Source organism: Rattus rattus, chromosome 10 (genome assembly GCF_011064425.1).
Source record: "Rattus rattus isolate New Zealand chromosome 10, Rrattus_CSIRO_v1, whole genome shotgun sequence".
Classification (NCBI taxonomy): Eukaryota; Metazoa; Chordata; class Mammalia; order Rodentia; family Muridae; genus Rattus; species Rattus rattus.
Window position 1 is genome coordinate 41317884 of NC_046163.1, and position 23775 is coordinate 41341658.

A 23775-nucleotide genomic window follows, 5' to 3' on the forward strand; every position below is an offset into this window, starting at 1 on the left:
GCTTCACCTCAGGTCAGACAGCTGACCACTGACCAACCACAGTGATATTTATAGTTTCTACTTTTCCAGCTCATTCCTTACCTGCTGTGCGGACTTCAGAGCATCGTGTTTGTCTTACTTGGATACAAGTTTGTTCACATGAGAACTCAGGGTTTCTTAACATCAAGGCATATACAATGCCAGAGGTCAAATACAAGCGGATCCTCACGAACTTTAAGAAAGGAATCTTGAAACACAGAATGACTGGTAGCCATATTAAATACTTACATTTACCACAGTACCTTGGTGAACCCTACTCTTCTGGAGCAAATCCTCAAGTCAGATATACTTAACTACTGCTAGTGGTTTACACATGGAGGACACACACCCGTAGCGGCCAGTTGGTCACATTAGGCCAACAGCCCAAGAACCAGGTTTCTCCTTGAATTCTAGTTTAGGGTACTTTTCAGTTTGACAGTCTGACTTTTGAATTCTCACAAGCTATGTTCATAACATACTGAAAGCAGAACATGTCATGAGAAGATGCATATAAATAAAGTGGCTTCCCCCTTTATCAGGAGTTGGGAAAGCCACCTTCTCTAATAACTACTTTTGCTATGTGTACTGAATGCACACAATCTTTCTTTCTTTTTGGTTGTGAGCCTAGCCTTTAACGGCTGAGCCATCTCTCCAGCCCACAATCTTTCTTTTTTAAGTACCGCATCCAGACTGCTACCAATCAAAGAAGGAAAGAGCCAAACAAAACCAATAGCTTTTGAATGGCTACAGTAGCAGGGCTCTGAAAGGTTGGTAGTGTTTTGACCTTAGGAAGCCAGGCTGAGTAGGAAAGGATACCTTGAGTTCCAGCTAGGCCTAAGCTACACAGTGAAACCCTGTCTCAAAGAAACTGCTCTCCCAAAGACAATATGACTGACTGCATAGTCAGGGATTCAGGTAACATGTCCTTTCCGAGGTGAAAAGCACACGTCACCGTTTGTAGATGATAAAAATGATCATATTAACATCTACGGCGTTAGGCCTTAAACTCAAAATCTAGGAGCACTGGCATCTGATTTCATTGCTGTGAAGACCTTTAACTCCAAGGCCTAGGAGCACTGGCATCTGATTTCATTGCTAACTTGGCAAGGCCATGAATATACACAGTAGACAGCAAGTCGATGCCGTAGCTGGAAATTTCCTCTCTGGTCTCTCCCCTTGTTGGTCACTCACTTATAAAGGCAGAGCTACAGACTTATAAAGGCAGAGCTACAGACTGGGCAGTAAGTGCTACAGTTATTCAGAAAATATCACAGAGACACTCAGGAAAAGGCGCTCAGTTTCGAGAAGTGTATAGAGACTTACATTATTGATCATAAGGTGCATTATTGTTTTTGGAATTAGGTCTCGGATGCATTTGTTGATTATCGACATGTAGGAGTCTACGAGGTTGCGAATGGTCTCCACTTGCCTCTCCAACTGCGGGTCCATGGAAAAGTTTTCTGCTTGTCCATTTTCATCATTTTCAGTCTGACAGAACGGAAACAAAATGTGGATTATCTCACATTCCCTCTCAGAACAGAAATACCAACCGTCCAATGATTGGTTTCTGCTTAGGAGAAGTCAGTCTCGGAACCGTGCAGTTTCGCCTTCCTACTTTGAACTTAGCACACATTCTGGCAAAAGTAAACATTCGGATTCTGAATGAACGTGGAGATGAATAGCCAAATAAACAGTGCAACCAACAGCACACCTCAAGAGAGCAACCTAATCTCGAGCCATTTGTAAGCTGGCCAGAGGCCCGAGTCCAAACAGATGATGCACATGTGACCCTCTCTCTGGGAGGAGTCTCCTGGGATCCTATAGATTACAGTGACCTTGATGTAGTTCTGGCACTGTTGGCTCCGCTCTGGATTGGATCAGCCCAGACTCAAAACTCAGTCCCCTAGGACTGGCCAGGAGTCCAAATTTGAGATCTGGAAGATAATTCATTCTTTCATGCACTTGCTGGAATTCGCTGTGTAAATTCATGCTTCTGTCGTCACCGTTGAAGACTGGCTCCATTGCGGAAAATGGGCCATTTTAACTTCCAACGTGTTATTCTTTGAATAAAGCAGAACCCTTTCATACACAAAGAATTTATTTGTGCAACATGAGCAAGGCATCTGTTTTCTATACTATACGACTTGAGCTAATTAATTTTGGCTTATCCACCCAGAGGCTGGGCTGGAATGGCATCTTCATCATTAAGAGCTGACCTATTGGCTTGGCATTGAAATCAATTTAGAACAAATGGTCTCTATTTCAAGTCAGGTTGAAGCATCTTAAACCTCAAAACATCATACAGATATTGTTAGTGGTCTGGCTACTTTTTCATATTTGGAAAGATTTAATTACGAATGTAAAGGGGGGGAGGATAATTTATTGCTTCTGACATTGGCATGAAGTACTTTCCTTTGGAAATGCACGTACTTTGATCTGCCAGGTTTTCAATCAGCTCCAGGCTGAGCACTGTGCTAACTGACTGGATCTGTAAACGAGGAGGCTTTTCTTTGAATTGATATACGTGTATGAAAGCCACATTTTTTTTTTTTTAGGTTACAAAATCATCAATAAAAACGTATAACCATTTATAGATCAGAAAAGTGTCTCTTTGAAAATATATACTCTAAAAATAAATCAGTGGTCCTTTTTCTGCCCCGAGAATGTAGCCCCATGCTTTGCTGCGGGAAATCTGGGGCAGCTGGGTACAATAGCAAGGCAGAAGGCTGGGATACTCAGAACTCTTTTAAAGTGGTCTTGGGTCACTGAAAGAATTACAGCCGGTGTAATAGATCTGATCTTTTCATTCTTTCTTTTTTTAGCGGACTTGTGACAAACACATATTTCAGATGAAAAGAATCTAAAACATTTTTAGTTAAAACCTTATTTAAAATGCAAAACTACTACTACCACTACCACTTCTACCCGTCTGTTTTCTGCATAAACCCCTTTCCAGAAGCCCTCTTCCCCTCCCACTCGTGTGTAGACCCCTTCATATTTCAAATCTGCTCGCCGTTGTCTTCCAGACAAGCTCCTGCTGCCCCACTTCCTCTGAGCTCATCCTTGCACTTGCTTGTGTTATCCACCATCCATCTTCACGCCCGCCCCCCGAGACTCTGGGTCTGCATCTCTCCATTGTTATCACAGATCTCAGTGTTATCAGAGGGAGGTGGCTCATGCCAAAAATGATTCCACCCAAGTCCACAAAACTGCCCTAATACATAAAACCTAGAATTTTTGTGGAGAAAAAACAAACCTGCACAATGCCGACAGCACAATCCAGTTTGCTTCTCTGGCCTAGAAAACCATGTGGATTTTGCTATTGTATTTAGCAATGGAGTGTGATGGCATTTCATTATCAACCTATTACCTTTCACAAAGTCTATTTCCAGCATTCATTGTGTTTCAGACACCATAATAAGCAGTTTGCACGGGAGAGCTGCACCTCAGTGCTAAGTGGGCACCAGGGTACCCCATACAGGAGCATGATAGGGCTGTGGGTGCTGAAATTCATCCAACTGAGGTAAAATGAGGATGAGTTCCAGAACAATGAGGTAACGACACCACACCAATTCAGTTTTGTACACGAGGTAGTAAGTTTAAACGGAGCTTCTAGGAAAATGTCATTAAGATACCTACCGATATTCTGAAGAACCGGAAGAGGGAAGCGGAGTCAACAAGACACACTGAACCTCCAGGGGGGGACTCTGTATTATTTCATTTCATACCTCCCCATCCCACATTACTCTTAAGCAAATGTAAAGCAAGGCTAAATGTTATCCAAGTGCTTAATCAGAGTGTGAGAATGAGCAACAGACACTGGTTGAGGAGAGAACACACCAGGATAGAGCCTAGGCCCTCAGCTTCTGTGAGAAGGACCCTAGGACCCGTGGGAGAAAACCAAGAATTAACAAGTGGGAGTGCATGATGTAGAAAGCTTCTGGGCAGAAGGAGGCCCGAGAAAAGCAACAGCCTATAAGATAGAAAAATTTGCCGGCTATATACATCAGACGGGATTAATATCTAGCCTCTATAAAGAACTAAGAAAATCAGATACTAAAATACCCCGCTTCATCAAATGAACAAGATATTTCTAAAACCACAAAGTAAAAGTAGCCAAAACACATCTGAAAAAAATTTCAACACCCTTGGCCATCAAGGAAAACTACCCTGAAATACACATTACCCTGTTAGAATGGCTGCTCTTACAACAACAACAAGGCCCACAACAATAAACGCTGATAAGGATGAGCAGAGGACACTCACACACTGCTGCTGGGAACAAAAATAAGCACAGTGACTGCGGAAATCAGGACGGAAGTTCATTAAAAAGAAACTACCATATCTGCCAGCTATGCCACTCCTCAAGAATGTTAAGTCACTTTAACAAAGAGATACATAACTCAACCATGTTTAATGCAACGCTTCTCACTGTAGGCCAGCTATGGAATTCACCTTGGTGTCTCTCAACAAGGGACGGCATGGAGAAAATGTCATCACGTTCACTTTTTATTCTGTTGTACAGAATCAAGTTATGCTCCTGTTTATGCAGGAAAATGGATGGGATTGTACACCCCATTAAGTGAAATAAAACAGGACGCCAACAGGCAAACACTTTCTTTCATGAGAAACCTAAGTATCACACACACACACACACACACACACACACACACACAGGAGAGACTATTAAGAGGTTGAGGAGGGTGGGAGATAGGAGAGGAGTCAAGGGGAGTAAGCACGACCAAAGTACATGATATACTTGAACAAGGCATTATGAAATCCATTACTGTGCATGGCGAATATACATGAATAAAACAGTCATATTGGGAACATAGAGTTAAAGGCATCCCAGAAGGGTCAGTAAGACAACTTACAGTTCTACTTAGCTTTTGGAAATCTGTAGACGTGTGGTGTCACACAAACCCTAACTACACTGGGCATGCAGTGGACACATTAGGGAGACTGTGGAATCCAGAATGCAAATTCGACCTCCTTGGTTTTACACTGAAGCAGTAGCTGGCCTTTCTAGTGGGTCTGGCGAGGGGACAGAGTCCTAGGTAGGAGTTTTAAACCGAGCACTTGTAGGAAGAAAATGCTCCTTTCTCCTACCCCCACCCTCAGCTCAAACCCGCTCGCCTCGCCTTGCCTCTTTCTGGCTGTATGCTGTGCATGAGCACGTATTTTTTTCCCCCCTTTGTTTAAATTATAGGATTGCAGTTGGATTCTGTGCAGTCAGGGCACTGAAGTGACAGCTGTTTATCATTAGCCTCATCAAGGGAATGTAAAATAAAAATAGGAATTTGTCTCTGATCTTTGGGGCAAAAAAGAGTGGTCTGCAAACATTTAACCTTTTATGTGCGGGTTCATTGATGCTGTTTACAGAACGTGAATAATACTGTAGAAACTTATTCTTTTTCCTGAAAACACAATGGAGAGGCCATCTTGCTGCATGTGTGTTTTTTTTTTCTACATAGCCTTTGAGAAATCTAATTGAAGCAATAAAAACAACCCTATAAATATGAAGTTTGAATAACTTTCTAATGAATTGGTCACACAGTATTTAAGAAACAGGCTGCTTTTACAAAATTTTAACTAAAGAAATGATTACGTATTTCTGTCTCTCAGGGCCTGGGTGGATATCCTTCAAGAGTCCAGCTTCTCCTCCTACTCTGAGTCCCAGGGATTAAATCTCGGTTGTCAGGATTGGTGGTAAGCACTTTTACCCTTTGGGCTACCTCGGTGCCCCCACCCCAATTTTTGTAAAGTATACTACTTTACTAGATGAGGGAGTGAAAATATTAAATGGTAGATAATTTTCATTAAATCTTGAAGACTCCATCGTAGACCTCTGAGCGTGCCTGAGCACCTATTTCCCATGTCTTTTTCTGTTCCTTAGATGAGCCTGAGGACCATTGGAACCATTCGGAAAGTAATGTCGACATCAACCCTTCGAAGGCGGGATAATGGACAGTGAAAGTCTCACAGTAGTGCTATGTACAGAGAGATGCCAAGGCGCGGGGCTCGCTGCGTCTTTTCTCAGCAGGAGAGAACACAGGATAACCTTCTGTAGATCTACATACACTTTGTTCCAGATAACCAAGTTGCTGTTTTTAAAACATTTAATACAATTATACAGTTCACCACTACTGTAAACAACAAGCAAATGTATATATATATATGAATGATGGGACCTGTCCTCAGTGAGCCCAGCCGTCATTATGAAAACACTGTTCCCATGGTAATACACTTTCAGGTTTTTCCAGCCCCACATTATTGGAAATGTTTTCACTGAAAACTTTCCCTGCTTCCAATCAATTGCCTTTAAGTTGTTAAGGCTCTAAAGTTATGAGACCACGCCATGCAAAAGCCCACAGTCCAGAAAGCCTCAGAGGGTGGTCTCCGTGTCAGTCAGCAAATGTGACCTGTACCGGTGAATATTTAGTGTGTGGCATGGAGCTGTGGAAGGTGTGACGTGGAAAGGCAGAGACCCACATGTGAGCTCTAAGCAGGCAGGGCATAAAGAAAATTACAAGCCCCAGTCCAAGGGTTTGCTACAGGGGTGCAGGGTATCTCTATAGATGGGAACTTTTGAAAACGATCTCAGGACTCGGTTGAGGTTTAAACACGGTGACAGCAGGGGCATGGCTATCGTTGTCCCTCTAGGACTCTGCAGGAGCTTAGTGAGCAGTGTGGCCTTTTCAAAAGAGTCCCCAGACAGAGCCTGAGGTGGCTGGGCATCAGCGTGGTGGGAAGGAAAGCCTTCCAGTTCCTATAACTGAGTTCTTCATGTTGATCCCTTCTTTGTGGTCAAGAAGAACCACGGAGACCCAGCACTGCTTTAGTTAAGGAAGCGTCTTCACTACAGCTCAAGGTGTTCCCAGATTTGAATTGCGGTTGTGGTCAAAACACCTAGCAGCAGGATGGCCTTGGGGCTGCATGAAGCATCCCCCAACACAGGAGGGAAAGCCCAGCCTAATGTGACTCGGGTAGCGCAGTGCATCCTCACTGACAGCCTGGGCCAAGCTGTGGGTTTAGCCACTTTCCTTCCATTCTTCTTAGACTTTTTAGTCACTTTACCTGAATAGTCTGATTTTTATTCTCCATGTAATCGTCTAAGTAACATCATAATAAAAAATGACAAAACTGTGTGATTAAATAAAACCGCTAATTAAAATCCTTCAGAATTTTCAATACATTTTAATTGAAAATAACAGCAACAAGCGATCATAAGATGTTTTAAGCTGAGAAGCGGCTTTGTGTCTTTACCTTAGCTCTCTCCAGGCCAAAGCTCCCTGACAAGATTTGTTTCGGGTACTGCCAGCATACATAGCTCTGTCTGTCAGGATGACAGCTTGGATGACGCCGAATAGATTTTCTAAGAAAAAGGTAGAGGCGAGGGGGTCTGGGGACAATCTAAGATCTTATACAACCGATTGCAAAGTTCTAGATATAATCCCCGTGGATCCTTTAATCTAGCTCAGTGCTTCTCAACCCTCCCAATGCTGCGACCCTTTAACACAGTTGCTTAAGCTTTTGTTGTTTGTGGTGACCCCCCCAACCATAAAATTATTTGTTATTTCATAACTGTAATTTTGCCGCTGTTATGAATTGTGACGTAAATATCTGATGTGCAGGGTATCTGATGTGTGACCTCTGTGAAGGGTCGTCATGACTTGTAGGCTGAGAACTGATGACCCAGCTGAAAGTCTCTATTGCCTTACCGGACAAGTAAGCTCATGGGTACGGACAATCCGCGTCGAGTATGTTTTTAAATTTTAGCTGATGCGTGCAAGTGCTAGAACAGCGGAAGCTAGTGTTTCAAGAAGCCGTGAGCCACCTGAAGCGGGGACTGTCACCAAACTGCAGTTTTCTGGAAGAACAAGTCCTTTTAACTACTGAGCCTTATTTCTAGACCCTCATGGTAAGTATTTTAAGTTGTAAATATTTATTTTACGTCAATCTCAGTCCTTTGACTTTGTTTGCCATACATTAACATCTTGTCATACAAACAATAACTAAGACTGAGTGCACTTTTAAGAATTTACCCTCAACATCTTTAACTAAAATGCTTAATTGTAGGAAAAATTTAAATTATGATGTATTATTCTCTCCCCCCCTCCCTCTCCCTCTCTCTCTCCCTTGCTTTTTGGAGACAAGATTCTGTTATGTAGCCCGCAGTGCCCAGGTCGATCTTGAACTCTTGATCCTCCTGCCTCCCCCTCCCACTATGCCCAGCTCACGGACATTCCTAAACCTCATTAAGAAATGGGTGCCAGGGGCCATGCTTTTGTGCAGTGAAAAGCTAGTCTTGTTTGAAAGGTGAGCAAATGAAGGAAAAAACCATAAGCTGTGGAAAAAAGGCTGAAAACTGATTTGTCCTGTAAAACATGTACATTAATTAATCATAAACTCAAGGGAGTTAGAGTGGAGACAATGCAGCCTGACTAGCAGGAAAGCAGCGTAGGGATTCATGATAAATGAACCGTGTAGCATTTTAACTATGCAGTTGGTAGTACTGCTTTCCCTATGAGGTAGATAATCTTTCAAAATTCGATGTGAATGAACTACAAAGTAAACAATTTTTTAAGTAATGCATTGAAAATACATAATGGCGTGGAGTCACTTTTCCCCAGAGCGTAGAGAAGAATGTCAGTGCTTCAGTCCTAAATGGAACATCTGTACCACATCCCTTCCTCCAAGGCTCCGAGAGCACGATGGAAGACGGGGCATAAATCCTGTAAGAGCCGGAAGCTGGGAAGGACTTCTACAGTGGTGTCCTTAAGTCATGACTGGCCATTACGTCCATGAACTCACTACACAGGTTGATTTCCACACAAGTCCTGCACAAGATCCGGGCAGTAAACACCCCAACAAGGGGGAGAGGCATTGGAGGCCCCACCCCTGAGCTGAGAAGCTGTTGGCAGTTGATGGCTGCTAAAGGAGGGAGATTCCGTTTGCTTCAGCGGCTTGGCCCCTCGTGCGTGGCTCGTGCTCCAGAGGATGATGCCCTACATCTGTGGACATTTGGCCGGCACTACTTAGGTTCAATTATAAAAGAAAAGAATTTAGGGCCAGCTTAGCTACATGGAGTTCAAAGCCAGCCTGGCCCACTTGAGATGCTGTCCCAGAAAAAACAGATAAGGATGCACATGCTGCTAATTAATATTTTTATTTGTTTATATTTGAAGTTGAGGGGGTGGGATGTTGGAGGAGGTGGCCCAGGAGGAGCAGGGCATGGCATGAGGGATGGGTATGATTAAAGGGTACTGTATGTGTGTATGAAAATTTCAAATGTTTTTAAAATCTCATTAAAACACAGTGACTTTTTTTTCAAAAAAGTCGCATAGTAGGTTCTGGGTAAGCCTGGGCTACATGATGAGATTCCCCCCCCCCATCTTACTTTTTTTTTTTTTAAGTATGAAGTACTTAAAGAACACAAGAGAAAAAGTGTACTGACCTCCCTGTGTAGTCTGGGCTATCTCAGAATTTGCTGTGTTGCCCCTATCTTGTTTTGAAAGTAGTTTAGAAATTCTAAATAATAGTTTTATGGCCCAAGATCAAGACTTTTAAAAACGTAACTGGGTAACCTTAAAGGTGCAAATGCAGGGTTAGATAACTCAGTGGGTAAAGCCCTTATCTATTATGAGCAAGGTACACCTAAAGCAGGTAGGGGTGTGTGTGTGTGTGTGTGTGTGTGTGTGTGTGTGTGTGCGCGCGCGCGTGCACGCGTGCATGTGTGTGCGTGTTAATTTCTGTAATCCTAGTACCTAGGAGATGAAAACATGAGGCTAAGACATTCAAGGTCATCTTGGCTATGCGTAAGTTCAAAGCTAGCCTGGCCTATTTGAGATGGTGTCTCAGAACAAAAGGATGCAGATACTAAGAAAAAAAAATCTATTTGCATATATTTACAATTGGTTCAAACATAGCTTGAAGAATCCTAGATGTATCATTATTAATGAATGCTATGGTTTTCTCTTTTCTAGCTTGTATAATGAGTTTATATAAATACATTCAAACTAAATGAAATACTTTATGAAGTAAAGAGAAATGAAAGATCAGACAGGTTCATTTCTCTTAGAAATGTCACGTTTTTAAAAATAACAAATCAGTCATAACTGCATGGTCATAACACACTGGTGTCCACAAGAATCCAAAAGAGATGTAGCATTCATCTAACTTGTTTTGACTTCAAGCTACTTATGTCTTAGAATACTTATAAAATGGAAAACATTACGAATGCTACAGGTACGTGCTTAAAGTCTAACTTTAGGAAAATCCACCAGAATCGTCTGGGGTGAACAAATCACTTTCATTTGAGGAAAATTTAGAATAGAGCATGAAAAATAAAATCAGACAACCTATCATAGCTTTGTCCCTGGTGAATTTTGTGACTTTAAAGAAGTTAACACTAAGAATTGCTTAGCTTCTCTGGGCATTAATTTCTGTGCCTGCGGGAAGGCGTTACATTAGCATCATGCATGTTTTATGCAGAGCAAGTAATTGATAGCCAATACTAAACTGAAGGCCCTTAATGCCACGCTTACATATAGCGCGTGTGTTCAAGAGGTTGCTCACTTTTATTATTTGAGATGAGCGAGGTCAACTCCATGTGTGAAGACATAGTTTACAAAGTCATAAACACGAAGATCCCAGAGCTGCCCGTCTCTGTAGAGAGCTGGGGATCCTCATCACCACACCTTGAAGCTGCGAGAGGCTGAAATCCCCAATACCACCTGTACTCACCAGGTAGGATTACAGAAGGTCCCCTGCCTAGCCCACAGCCTTGCACTAAAGCTGCTGGTGAGACAAAGCCTTGGCTTACCTCGGATCTGTCTTTTGTGATAGGAAGTTTCTTTTATATTATTATTTTTAATTAGATATTTTATGCATTCACATTTCAAATGTTATCTCCTTTCCCACTTTCCTCTCCGGGACCCTCCCCTCCCATCCCTCCTCCCCCTGCTTCTATGAGGTGCTCTCCCTCCCACCCACCCACTCCCACCTCACAGCCCTAGCATTCCCTACACTGGGGCATTGAGCCTTCACAGGACCAAGGGTCTCTCCTATTGATTCCCGACAAGGCCATCTTCTGCTACATATGTGGCTGGAGCCATAGGTCTGTCCATGTGTACTCTTTGGGTGGTGGTTTAGTCCCTGGGAGCTCTGGACGGGGCAGGGGGGATCTGATTGGTTGATATTGTTGTTCTTCCTATGGGGTTGCAAACCCCTTCAGTTCCTTCAGTCCTTTCCTGACTCCTCTATTGGGGTCCCTGTGCTCAGTCCAATGGTCAGCTGTGAGCATCCACCTCTGTATTTGTCATGCTCTGGCAGGGCCTCTCAGGAGACAGCTATATCAGGCTCCTGCTAGCAAGCCCTTCTTAGCATCTGCAATAGTGTCTGGGTTTGGTGTCTGTATATGGGATGGATCCCTAGGTGGGGCAGTCTCTGCTCCACACTTTGTTCCCATATTTCCTTTAGACAGGATCCATTCTGGGTTAAAAATTTGGAAATGTGGGGCCATGCCTAACTTCTGGATATGGTCTCTAGGTTCTTCAATCCCTTTGTTGGGCATTTCAGCTAATCTCATCCCCGTTGGGTCCTGGATGCCTCTTGCTCTCCTGGCATCTGGACTTGCTGGTGGCTACCCCCAATTCCCCATCCCCACTGTTACACATCTCTGTATAAATTCCTGACCCTTTGTATCATCCCAATCTCCTTCTATACCTGATTCTATCTCCCCGTTTCCCGCTTCCTCCTCTTCTCTTCCTCCCAAGTCCCTCCCACCCTCTACCTCCTGTATTTTGTTCCCTCTTCTAAGAAGGACTGAAGCATCCACATTTTGTTCTTCCTTCTTCTTGAGCTTCATATGGTCTGAAGTTTCTATACATGTGCTTTATCTCTACAATGTGGCTGTCAGTAAGCCTAATCCAGTGGCATCTACCTTTGCACTACAGGAGTGGGTGTAGGAATAAGGGCTCCCTGTTAGCTTAAGTTCTTAGGAATAGAGCTGTTAGCGGCCAAAAGACCTGGCATCACCCATGCCTATCCCTAGAAATGAGTGATTCTCTTATCTATGACTTACAGCTCTAGGACAGCAGATAGCACAACTATAAGCTCCAATTCCTCTTGCTCTCTTCTCAGAGTTGGCAGAAGGGCTCCTCTATGTCCAATAACTCCGAGAACATGAACCCCAGAGCTATAGGTTCTAACTGTATTGATATATGATAAGTAGAATTCAGACCAAAATTAGTGAGCTACCTCAGGTCAATTCATATTAATGGAAGGTATAATCTAGAGGGTACTATAAGTGTAAACATATGCACCCAAACATTGGTATACCCAAAGGATATAGCTGAATCTCTGGATCTATATAAACTATGTAAACATTAAAAGAGATTAAAACAGCAAAAGAAGTCAGTCATTGCTGTTTATAGGAACTATGATCTTGTATACAAGGCCTAAAGACTGCACCAGAAATCTCTTAACACTGAATCATGCTTTCAACAAAGCAAAGGATATAAAAACAACACGCAAAAGTGAGTCTTTCCTCTTTATCAACAATGAACTTGCTAAGGAAGACATCAGGCAAACAAGCCGGTTGACAAGCTCAAGCAGCGTGTAGGAATGAATGAGTCTAAGCAAGTGAATGGCTTCTGTGCTGCAAAGTTTAAGACACCAAGAGTTTGAAGGTGACTGGAAGATGGAGAGGCCTCTTTTACTCATCGATTGGCAGAATTAGTATTGTGAAAGCGGTGTTAACCTCAAACTGATCTACAGTTTCAGTGGGGCCTCCACCAACATTCTGTAACATTCTTCATAAATAGAAAAATGAGGTCTAAGATTCATATGGTCATACAAAAGACCCTGGATCCAAAATAATCCTCAGTAAAAGGAACAATGGTAAAGGTATTCCCTTATCTGACTTCAAGTTAAACTACAGAGTCATAGGAATAAAGCAACAGAGCACAACAGCCAGATGTGTAAATGAATGACATAGACTAGAATAGAGGACCCAGAGTTAAACCCGCATAGCTATAGCCACACAGTTTTCGACAAAGGTGACAAACAGCCTCTTCTGTGAATGGTGCTGGGAAAACTGAAAATTCACTCATAGAAAAACAAAACCATACTGCTCTCTCTCACCCAGAGTAAATATCAATTCAAATGGATCAAAGAATATTAACATGAGACTTGAAAATCTGAAACCGGTAGAGAAAACCATTTCAAGATATAGGCTTAGGAGAGGAATCTCTGAAAAGACATTTAGTGATTTAGGAAGTTAAATCAATAATTTACTAAGGGGATGACTTGAAGTTTTCTGCAAAGAAAAGAGGACAATCAAGGGATGGGGAGTTAACCTGTAGACCGGGAAAGAAGCTCTTTGATAGCTGTACATCTGACAGGGTATTAACAGCAAGGCTACCTAAATGATACAACTAGATAGTAAAACCCCCAGACAGTGCAACCAATAAAAGGCTTAATGACAAGAACAGTTCTCAAAAGATGACATACATGTGGCTAATTAACACAAAAGAGTTCGACATCTGTAGTTATCAAGGAAATTCTGTTAAAATTACACCAAAATTCCATGTCACCCCAGTCAGAATGTCTATCACTTAAAACTGAGTAACAGCAAATGTTGGTGAGTATGCAGGGGGGAAGGGATAACGGCACAGTGTTGGTGGGGACATGAACTGGTGTTGCCATTGTGCAAATCAGTGTGACGTTTCTTCAAAAAATGGAAACTGAACTATTATATGTCTAACCCCCACCGTAGATAAATACCAAAAAGGACAGTAAATTGAACATGCCACAGAGACCTTGCATATCTGTGTTGGTTGCAGCACTGTTCACAAGAGCCAAGTTATTGAACAGAATACATGGCATACTTTTGGCCTGACAATGGTCCCACAAGAACCATAGACTAACAAAACCCCTAACTACTAGTCATGAGAAATCTCCTTTGGAGTGGTTGGTCAAAGGGATCCAAATGACTCCCCAAATAACACAGGCTATTGTTGTCTTTGGATGCCTTCACAGAGGGGTTAAAGGTAATCCCATATTGCTGAAAATCCCACATATTTAGGATAGAGGACTTGGATTATTCAAACTGTGTCTAGCCTGAAAGCATCCTTCCAGGAATCTAGGTTCCACAGTACCAGCAAGTACTATGTAAGTAGCAAAGGTAGGGGGAGCAATAAGTTGTCCTGCCCAGCTGGGACACCTATGACTCACAACGACCTATGGTATGTCAAGATGTCCATAAAGGCATAACAGCAGCACACATGGTGGCGGTAACCAGCAACTCTCTAAGTGGATTTAAGGCCCACAGAAGAGAAATCATGTCTGGTATTAGAAACCTAGCCACCATCCTGGGCCTAGTAAGGTCATGGGTCTTGGAAGAGAATCCACTAGCACTACGTCACTAGACCAGGAGAACCCCTTAACTGCATTATAAGTCTCATCCTTATACCATCAAATAAGTATGGTTATCATCCCTTATCTAAGAAGTGTCTCTGAACAGCAAATGGAGACCATTACAGAACAATAACAACAACAACACCCACAACTGGACAAAATGCAAACATCAGTGGATTGTGGGGAGCCCAGCCCCAACAGATACCTGTGTAGCATCTTCAGTGATAGCAAAGGAAACAGTGTAGAAGAAGGGGTGGAAAGAGTCCGGGAGCTCTATTTCATTCTGCCTCTCTTAGAAAGGGCTTTCCAAAGAAGACTTGAACAATGACAATGTCAGCAGACATGCTAATGTGGAGGTGGGGCATCTCACAAGATCTTACTCATAGAGAACTGCAGGAAACAAATGACTACCTAGAGAAGACAATTGGCCTCTTCTGGGGATGAGCCTGATTGGCTGCTCATTTAATACAAAATAGTCCTGAAGCCATATACACACAAATAACAAAAATGGACTCAAAGGCTGTATCTATATATTTTTCTCTCTCTGTCTCTGTCTCTCTCTGAATAACAATAATAAAAGGAGGCTAACATTTGAGGTGGGGAACATGGGAGGGGTTGGAAGGAGGACGCATGGGAGACTATCGAAGAAGGGAAGGAAGAAATGATGCCATCATATTTTGATTAAAAATGTATAAAATAAAGTTATTTAAAATAAATTAATAAAAAGAAAAAGGAATGTGCCATGTATAACATGATGGAGTTTTTATTTGGCCATAAAAGAGAATAAAGTTATATAATTTGCTAGAAGATACACACAACTGGAGTTCGTATTAAGCAAAATAAGTCAGACTTAGAAAGACAAATACATCACGTTTTCTCAAATTTTATATAATATGTACATTCTATACCCCCACACTCTCACACACACTCATAAACATGAAAGCAAAAGGAAGACTGAGGGGAGAGGAATTCTGGCAGGAGGAGTAAGGCAGAGAGAAGGGAGTACCTGGAGTGAATATGTTCATCATTCATGATGTACTTAACTGAAAATGCCTTTATGCAACTCATAACTATTTCTTTGAATATACATTAATAAATCTTACTTTTAAATAATTCTAAATAAATACTTCTGAAAGAAGTCATAGACAATGGCTGATATGTCTGTCTGTCTGTCTGTCTGTCTGTCTGTCTATCTATCTATCCATGTATCTATCCATCTCCAATCACACTGATCATCAGAGAAATGCAAATCACAATGCACTGCATGCACATACAAAGTTATTTATGATGTGCTCCGTGATGGTGCACAAATACCATTTTTTTCAGTGTGAGAATGATTTGTCTTATTGATTACATACCATTTCATCACTCCACTGGGATTTGCCCTGCTGTTTCCTTTGGTTATCTTTCAGTGTAACCTTCTGCTAATGTAGAGCAAAAAAAAAAAAATGGTCCCTGGTGATCTCATAGAAATGGTGTAAATAGAATTTTGTGTTGAACTTGTAAAGTCTATCTTGGTATAAACCAGTTTACTGAACATCGGATTTTATTACAGCTAATCTTTGCTATGTGTTCAACATTTTATATACTATTGGTTTCTTGGGAGACTAAAGGAGGGGACAGAGCACAGGTTTTACCATCTATTTTGGGAGGAGATTATTAAAAGGTGAGAAGCAACATATAAGGTCAGTGAGTAAAGAGCGCCAAGGAGTTTGGTTGGGCGTAACTGGCTTTCCAAGAGAGGAGAGAGTTCTAGAGGAAATTCTAGAAGTTTCAGGAAACAGACGAGGCTATTATCCAGCAGATTGGTGAAACTTGAATTTGGTTGCCAGGGGACATGCAGATATCATGCTACTGGGGTCAAGAATCTTTCTTTTAGTTGAGGAACGTATGAAGTTCAAAGAGGCTATATTAGACCAAAGAGTAAAGACAGCCAGCACAGTATGAAAAACTGGCAGGCAGCAGTGTGCTGCTTAGGAAGAGGGAGATAGAAGAATTTGTCTCCTATGCTGCATTCCAGTCATATCAGGACGTTGTCTGTTCCAAATCAAGCTAGGTGCACCACAACCTGTTGCTTTTGGCCATGGTTTTCCTTTAAGTGTGAATGACCTATTGTCTAATAGTTACTAAAACCTTTACATTATTCAAGGTCTGGCCAATACGACTGCCTTTTCTACTAAGATGAGCCAGAATTGATCTCTCCCTTCATGCTCATCACATTCAATTCCTTTTGTCATTAGGAAGTTATGTTCTTGTCATTAACTTTCTAATGCGTCCTCTTGATTACATTTTAATGCATTCATATAATACTTGGCTTAGTCCATTCTCTGTTGCTAAAGATGACTACCACAGTCTGGGTCACTTATAGAGGTTTGTACAGTCCAAGGTTCTGGAGGCTGGGCAGTTGAAAAGCATGTACCTAGTGTCTGGTGGGGGCCTTCTTGGTACATCAGAACATGGCAGAAGTCAACTCATGATGTGGTAGAGAAAGTATACTAACCCGGTTCTCTACCTTTAAAAGAGTAAGGTCAGTAAGGGCCACAATTAGATCTAGTCTTAACGATCTCCTAAAAGCTCTACCCTTCAATACTACTAACATTTAAATTTGGAGATGAAACTTTCCAACATATAAACTTTTGGGAGACATCCTCAAACGGTGACAGAATTTGAATTTTGAATATTTTTATGGAAGAAGCGTTATTCTTCATAAAGACCTAAAGGAGCAATCAGGAGAGATTGGTATAAGAATGCATGGTGGGACGAGGCATAGTGGTATGTGTATATAATTCCAGTACCTGGGAGTTGAGGCAGGATAACTGTAAATTCAAGATTAGACTAAGACCCTCACTTAAAAGACAAAACAAAGGAGCTGGGACTTAGCTTAGTGGTCCCTGCACAGCTTGTGTGAGTCTCATGTGAAGGGGGCTGAGAAAAGAAAACAAATGCTCAGAGGAAGTGATTGTAAGGTATCCGGTACTTTTCTTCTGTTTGACTTCAATTCTTCCTAGGTGGCATGCCTTCTTGGAAGGGAAGTAAGCATTGATGTGACTGAAGGTCCGATATGGAGCAGGTCACAGACTAGAGGAGCCAGAGGCATACAGAAGCCAGTGAGTGTTCTGTAAGCGTGGGGTACCATGAATTTGGAATGAGTCAGTACTGGGTTTTCATAGGACAGAGAAAGCAGACAGTATAAGCACCTAACATTGTTGATGGGCACAAGGAGCCTCACCATAATCTCTAACAAGTTTTCGACATGAGAGGAGAAGGCGAGGCACTGTAGAAGGATACCCCAGGTGACACTGAGACCCAAGCAGGGTGTGGAGCTTCCTGAGGAACAGCCATAACTATCTCTATCTGTTGTTAGAAATCAGGCACTCCCTCAGCCTGCCTTCAGGGACTCAGTGCCAGCAGCTACATCATCACCAGTCAACAGATGCCCTTTAAAAGTCCCCTGTCATCACAGACTGGGCTCTTGCTCTGTCTGCCTGTCAGTCTGTCTCTGTGTCTCTCTCTCTTTTATCCCTACTCTGAGATTGCACCCCAACTCCCAATGAGTCTTTTGCGTGAGATCTGTTGTGTGGTATGATCTTTTCAGCATGCCTTGGCCATGATCTGCCACGATATTCTGAGGGAAACCCTAACACCTGTCAGACCAGGACCTCAACTTTGTTTTTGGGAGGATCACCTAGGTGATTTTGAAGAAAACAGGATACTGGAGCTCTATCCACAGAGGCTGTGATAATTGGCCTGGAGGAAGCATGGGATGTCGTCAGTTTTAAAGAGTGCTTCAGTTCTCGGCAGTAAGGAGACAGCCTGGGAAGAGCTTAAATGACGAGAGGTTCTACTGAAGATTTTGTATAGAGTGGAATAAAAATTGCTATTTATGATCTTGGGCCAAAGAGAAAAAAAAATCCCCAGGAAAAAGAAGGGTCTGAGTTGACATAAAAGTTAGTATGTACGATTTAAGATCCAAATGTGATCTCAGCTAGTTTCCACTGTACGGGCGTCTCCATTCCCAGACAGTCAACCTTGGCACTGTGGTAGGCAGAGGACTGAACAGAAAAGGAAAAATCACCAAGCTTTCCTCTAAAAAGAAAGCTGCCTTCTACGGAACAGTTCCGTGTGTGTGTGTGTGTGTGTGTGTGTGTGTGTGTGTGTGTGTGTGTGTGTGTGTGTGTGTGTGTATGTGTACACGTATGGGTAGGGTGGTTGTTTCTTTAAGATCCAGTGAGACTCAGAACAAGTGCTAAGAAGACACAGGGTGCTTTGGAAACCCCGCTGCGAGCTGCATCTGAGTCCAGCCGAGTCCAGCCGTTCCCGTAGGTCTCCAGAGATGACCACGGGAGCACTTGAGGCAGCTGTGGGATTTCAGTTGTAAAAGCTGGTCACAGCCCTGGTATTCTTAGTAGCCATTTATGGCTCTTTTTCATAAATCTGGCTAAAATGTTTTTGAATTCCTTTACGCTTCCTGCCAGTCCCACCTTTTGAAACTAATGAGTTCCGCAAGTTTATAACCTGCCCGTATGAAGTACATTTCCTTTCATTTGCCCTGAACTTACTTCACTCTGTTTTAAAGAGTACCCTCCTTGTCCTTAAGAAGAGAAAGTAAACAGGATTATGAGATGAGGACAGATTGGCTGAAATAAGTAGGGCAGAAAAAGAGCCAGGTGTCTGAGGAACTACAGACTACCTTAAATGCATAGCGTAGTTAAAAAGGCAGAGGCCAGGGGATTGCAGGGCCAAGAGGGAGGTGTTTCTTCTGGACAATGGCTCATTTGTTCTCCTGCCCAGACCCTGCCAGGGGTCCCTGCTTCCTGTTTGGGGCTCTACAGCTCAAATGAAAGGGAGAGTTTAAATGTTTAGCAGATAGCAAGAAAAACTGATGGAACACCAAAAGCAGAACCCACAGGAAAAATAAGGCAAATTTTTCTTTGTTTGTTTACTTACTTCGTGTGAGAATATGCAGGACCCTATGTCTTTTTTTTTTTTTTTCCTTTTCTTTTTTTCGGATCTGGGGACCGAACCCAGGGCCTTGCGCTTGCTAGGCAAGAGCTCTACCACTGAGCTAAATCCCCAACCCCAGGGCCCTATGTCTTAAAATGAAAACACAGAGGATTTTCCAGGGCTGAAAATTATTAGTAAGACTGGAGACAGAAAATGATGTCTCTCATTTTTTTTTTTTGTTAAGTTTCTATTTCTGAAGTAATTTGGGGTTTATCTTTGAACATGCCTCCCTGGACTAGAAGTGAGGCCAAATGAGTTGTTTGCTCTGACGCATGTGATCTTTTTGGTCTAGGTCAAAGGACGAAACATGAAATAAACACCTTACAAAAAGAAGGGGGCTGGCTGTCATAATGTTAATGTGTGCCCTAGTTTTAAAAGTATGAAGTAACAACATTTTTAAAACATTCATTTCTATGGGCTGAAGGGTGGACTGTAGAATTAGTTGCATTCCCCCCACCCCCTCCCCCCACTCCATCCCCAGTCTCAGTATAAAGTTGGTTATAGGAAAGCCTTGTGCTTTAATGGCAAATAGGGCAAAGGTTACATGTGGCAGGAGTCTGGTCCTGTAGTATGTACAGGGCGCAAGTTGGGCTATAAAACTAGGCTCATTAAATATCCTTGCTCTGAAGCAGAAGCAAATACATGAGCTCAGGGAGGAGAGCCACAGAAACTGTCTAGAAATATTTCCGTGAAAGACTGTGCAAATAGCCCTCCCTGGTCATGAGAAATGCACAGTTGCTGCTCATACAAAGACCTTCCCCGCAATGCTGGCTTTGACCGACTGCCAAGAACTACCTAATGCTGTTCATTCTTTTCTCTTTTCATTTTTCTGAATAGACCATATCGTGCCTACAAAGTAAGATGGCGCGTACACGAGAAGTTTCTGAAAGAGCACAAGAAGGAGTTTAGTTACTAACCCCCCATATTCCAAATCGTAAGCTCCTGAGTGTTTTACCGGTTTTGAACATCAACGCAAATAATAGAAAGGGCTGGGGGAGGCATTTAACAATTGGTTGGGTGATGATTATCCACACTTCAATATCTCAGTGAGCAGAAAGTGTAGACTAAGGAATTCAAAGCTAATAATAGCAATGACTTGCTGGCTAAATAATGAACGGCAAGAGGCCTTCTAAGAAGGCAGTTAGCCCCAGAGCAACTCAGACAGACTTGCTTACACAATGGCTGGCTGCTCTGGGAGGCAGCGAGCCAAAACCAACATCAACACCCAGCAGCGCCAGTTGCTCACAGAAGGAGCGTGTAGCTGGATGCTGATGAAGTGCATTGTGGGAATGAATGAGAAGTCAAGACCCCCATCTCACTTTTAATGGGAATCTTGTGATGCCCCAGACCCTGTCTGAGCCATAAGAGGGGCACCCTGCTGGACTCTGCTTGGGCCCTGTGATTAATGGGAGTGACAGGAGGCCAGGCTTGTCTAGAAAATACACTGGATGAAAGAGGTAGGCAGTGAATCATGAGCCCTGAGATCAACCCCCCATTGCTCTATCTGGGGTCTTGTTCACCATTTCTGCAGTATGTGTTGTCGTTGGGTTGGGATGAGGGACCCAGCGACAATATGAGTGTGAAAATTCTTATTTATTTTTTATATCAAAGAAAGAGCTACAGATGGTTCGATTCCATTCTCACTCCTAAGACTTGTGTTATCTTATAAAGGCACTCTGGAGCTGCTTGTGAGAAACCATGAATCAAAGTGAGAGAGACTCCCTGGTAAAAGCAAGGCTGGATGGAGACAGGCTTCCAGCCAACATTCTGGCTGCCTAGGGCAGGTGTGGTCTTGGGGGTTGTTGCCACTGCTGCTTTCTGGTGGCGGGAGGGAGCTGCCTGAGAATTGCACAGACATTTGGCCAGAATAAAAACGCAGAGCTGTTGTGACACAGCTAAACCCAGTCACATCCTGTGAGATAGCTTGGATAATGCTGAACACATCTTGGCAGCCAGAGTTTGCTACAGAAAGCATTTCCTCATTCACCCAGCTGTGAACAAACAAAACAAAACAAAACAAAACAAAACAAAACAAATGCCTTGGCTCTTTTCCTCCCTTCTCACTGGCTCCGAAAACATTTCATTCAGGAATAATCATTTCTTTTATGTTAATAGATTTTTAAAAATTGGTATCGTCCTTCTAAAGTGGCAGTTTACATCTTTACCTCTTCCTGTTTTTACTAGCCAGTTACTCTGTGATGCAGCAGTGTGGCGAGAGAGCTCAATGAATGTATTTGTACATGGAACGCAGTCCTTAGATGGAGGTGGTAAAGCACCAGCTCTGACAGACAGGGTGGTATTCACACTCTTTCTAAAGTGGCTCGGCAAGGGGGTGGGAGATTGTTAGGCACCAGCCCCAGGGTGTGGCTCGCTGGGACTCTGAGTAGCAAATAACTAACAAGGAAAAGGATGGAGTTCAAGAACTTACAACAGACAGAGCTGCTCATATGAACCCCTGGCTGACATGAGTCTGGCTCAAGGAAATATCCCACACTTTGACTTCTGAGAGTCCCTCTTTCTGTGTGTGATTGGTGCAAATGCAGAAACAAATCACCCCTGCTAGGACTCTCTGAATGTGGTACCAAGTGTAGCCTCCTATTTCAAGTGGTACCCTATCCACTTACTCCCCTTAGTAGGAAGAACATGTTAGGATGGATGTGCTGGTGGGTAAGGGGTAGGAAAGGCAACAGATGAAAAGTAGAGCTGCCTTTAATCCAAGCACTCAGGAGGCAGAGGCAGGGGAAATCTCTGAGTTTGAGGCCGACCTGATCTACAGTATAAATTCAGTTTTAAGCACATAGCACCTGAAGGGTGTCTCTGGTCTGGCAGAAAGATCTGTGGGAAGAATTCTATGTCACATGTCAAAATACTTTAGTTATCCTAGTGTTGTGTAAGATATTTTTCCTGAGGAAACACAACACACACACACACACACACACACACACACACACACACACACACACACACACACACGCAAGCACAAGTTTGCAAGATTTAAAACACCTCATTTGTATTCCTGAATCCCTGGAAGGGAACTGTTATCCATGTGCCAAGGAACACAGCAATTCATTATCATTTTTTCTTTCTTTCTCCCTATACACCCTCCCAATGAGATTAAAAGCAGTCTGGGATGTGAGCAGAAAGCTGAGGGAGGAGAGGAGTGGGAGGGAGAAAAAGATGGCCTTTTAATAGCCTCTGCCCCACTCATTCAACACAGTAGGAACCTTGTGTTTCAAACTGAAACTCAATGGTTTCCTTCCTCTTAACTTGGCTGTGTATGGAAGCCATGCGCTGAGGTCTCTGGACAGATCTGGAGAGGCAGTAAGTCAACAACTGGCCTTCCTGACAGGGATGATGGAGAGGCTGTGGGAAAGTGTGGTAACCTTGTTTTGTAAACAAGCAAGAGAGCAAACATACATTTTGGAGTACTTCAGTTCTATCTATGGTCTCCAAAATCAACACAGAGTTTCTGTGCATCTTGTAGAACTCCCTACCTGGAACATGCTTAGGAGACTGATGTCCTGACTGACCTTCATTCGGAATCTGGTTCTGGATGTCCACCCATGCTATACCTGTTTAGTTTGTGGTTCTTCCTCAGTGTCTGTTCATCACACTCACACTCGGGAAGAGGACTGATCATCTGTTTTGTACAGTGCCCCTTGGTTGGATTTAGTTAGTACTAATGTCAAGTTATGTAATTGTATTTTTGTTGTTGAGAAAATAAATCACATAGATGGTGTGTCATTCTCTGTGCTGTCGGGAAACCTGTGGTGTCTATCTGTCCTGCCACTACCAGGGACTTTGGTGATTTGGTTAAGATGGTGCCTTCCAAGTTTTATCCCCTGCCAAGTTTCTATTCTGTCTCTCTTCGAAACTTATCTTATGGGTCGTATTTTGGGAGTGTGAATATTCCATTTCTTATTCGACTTTCACCTCCTCATTTTAATACTCACTGTTAATAACTGAAATGTTGCAAATGACAATTCTTAAATTTCTCTAAGTTTATGAAGTGGATTAGCTTTGGTGACTAGGAGCTTTTCCTTCTACTATTCCGTTGTCAGCTGGTGTATGGCTACTTCTGTTCACAGCTGCTGGTTCATAATCCACAGTGATGGCGACCTTGCTAATAAAGTCACCCCAGTTCTGGTCACTAGGATCCTCCTTCATGTTTGACTCCAGTATCCTTTTCACATGTCCTCCTATAAATGTTTGAGCACTTCCTTATTTTCCAGTACTCTGAGATAGTCCAGACCCGTCTTGTACTCCTCAACTCCACTCCTGGAATATCGCCAAGGACTGCTGGTTTCTTTTATTAGAGACGAAGATAAAATA

The 23775-nt window shown here is 42.7% G+C and overlaps 1 protein-coding gene across 4 annotated transcripts in view; it reads right to left on the reverse strand.

The window, feature by feature from the left end:
* Nucleotides 1-23775, reverse strand: part of Dnm3 (dynamin 3) — a 465110-nt gene that overhangs the window by 24369 nt on the left and 416966 nt on the right. For all 4 annotated transcript variants that reach the window (XM_032914813.1, XM_032914814.1, XM_032914816.1 and 1 more), the window contains one exon: nt 1342-1506. In XM_032914813.1, coding sequence (XP_032770704.1) covers nt 1342-1506 — 165 coding nt within the window. The remainder of the gene's footprint in view (nt 1-1341; nt 1507-23775) is intronic.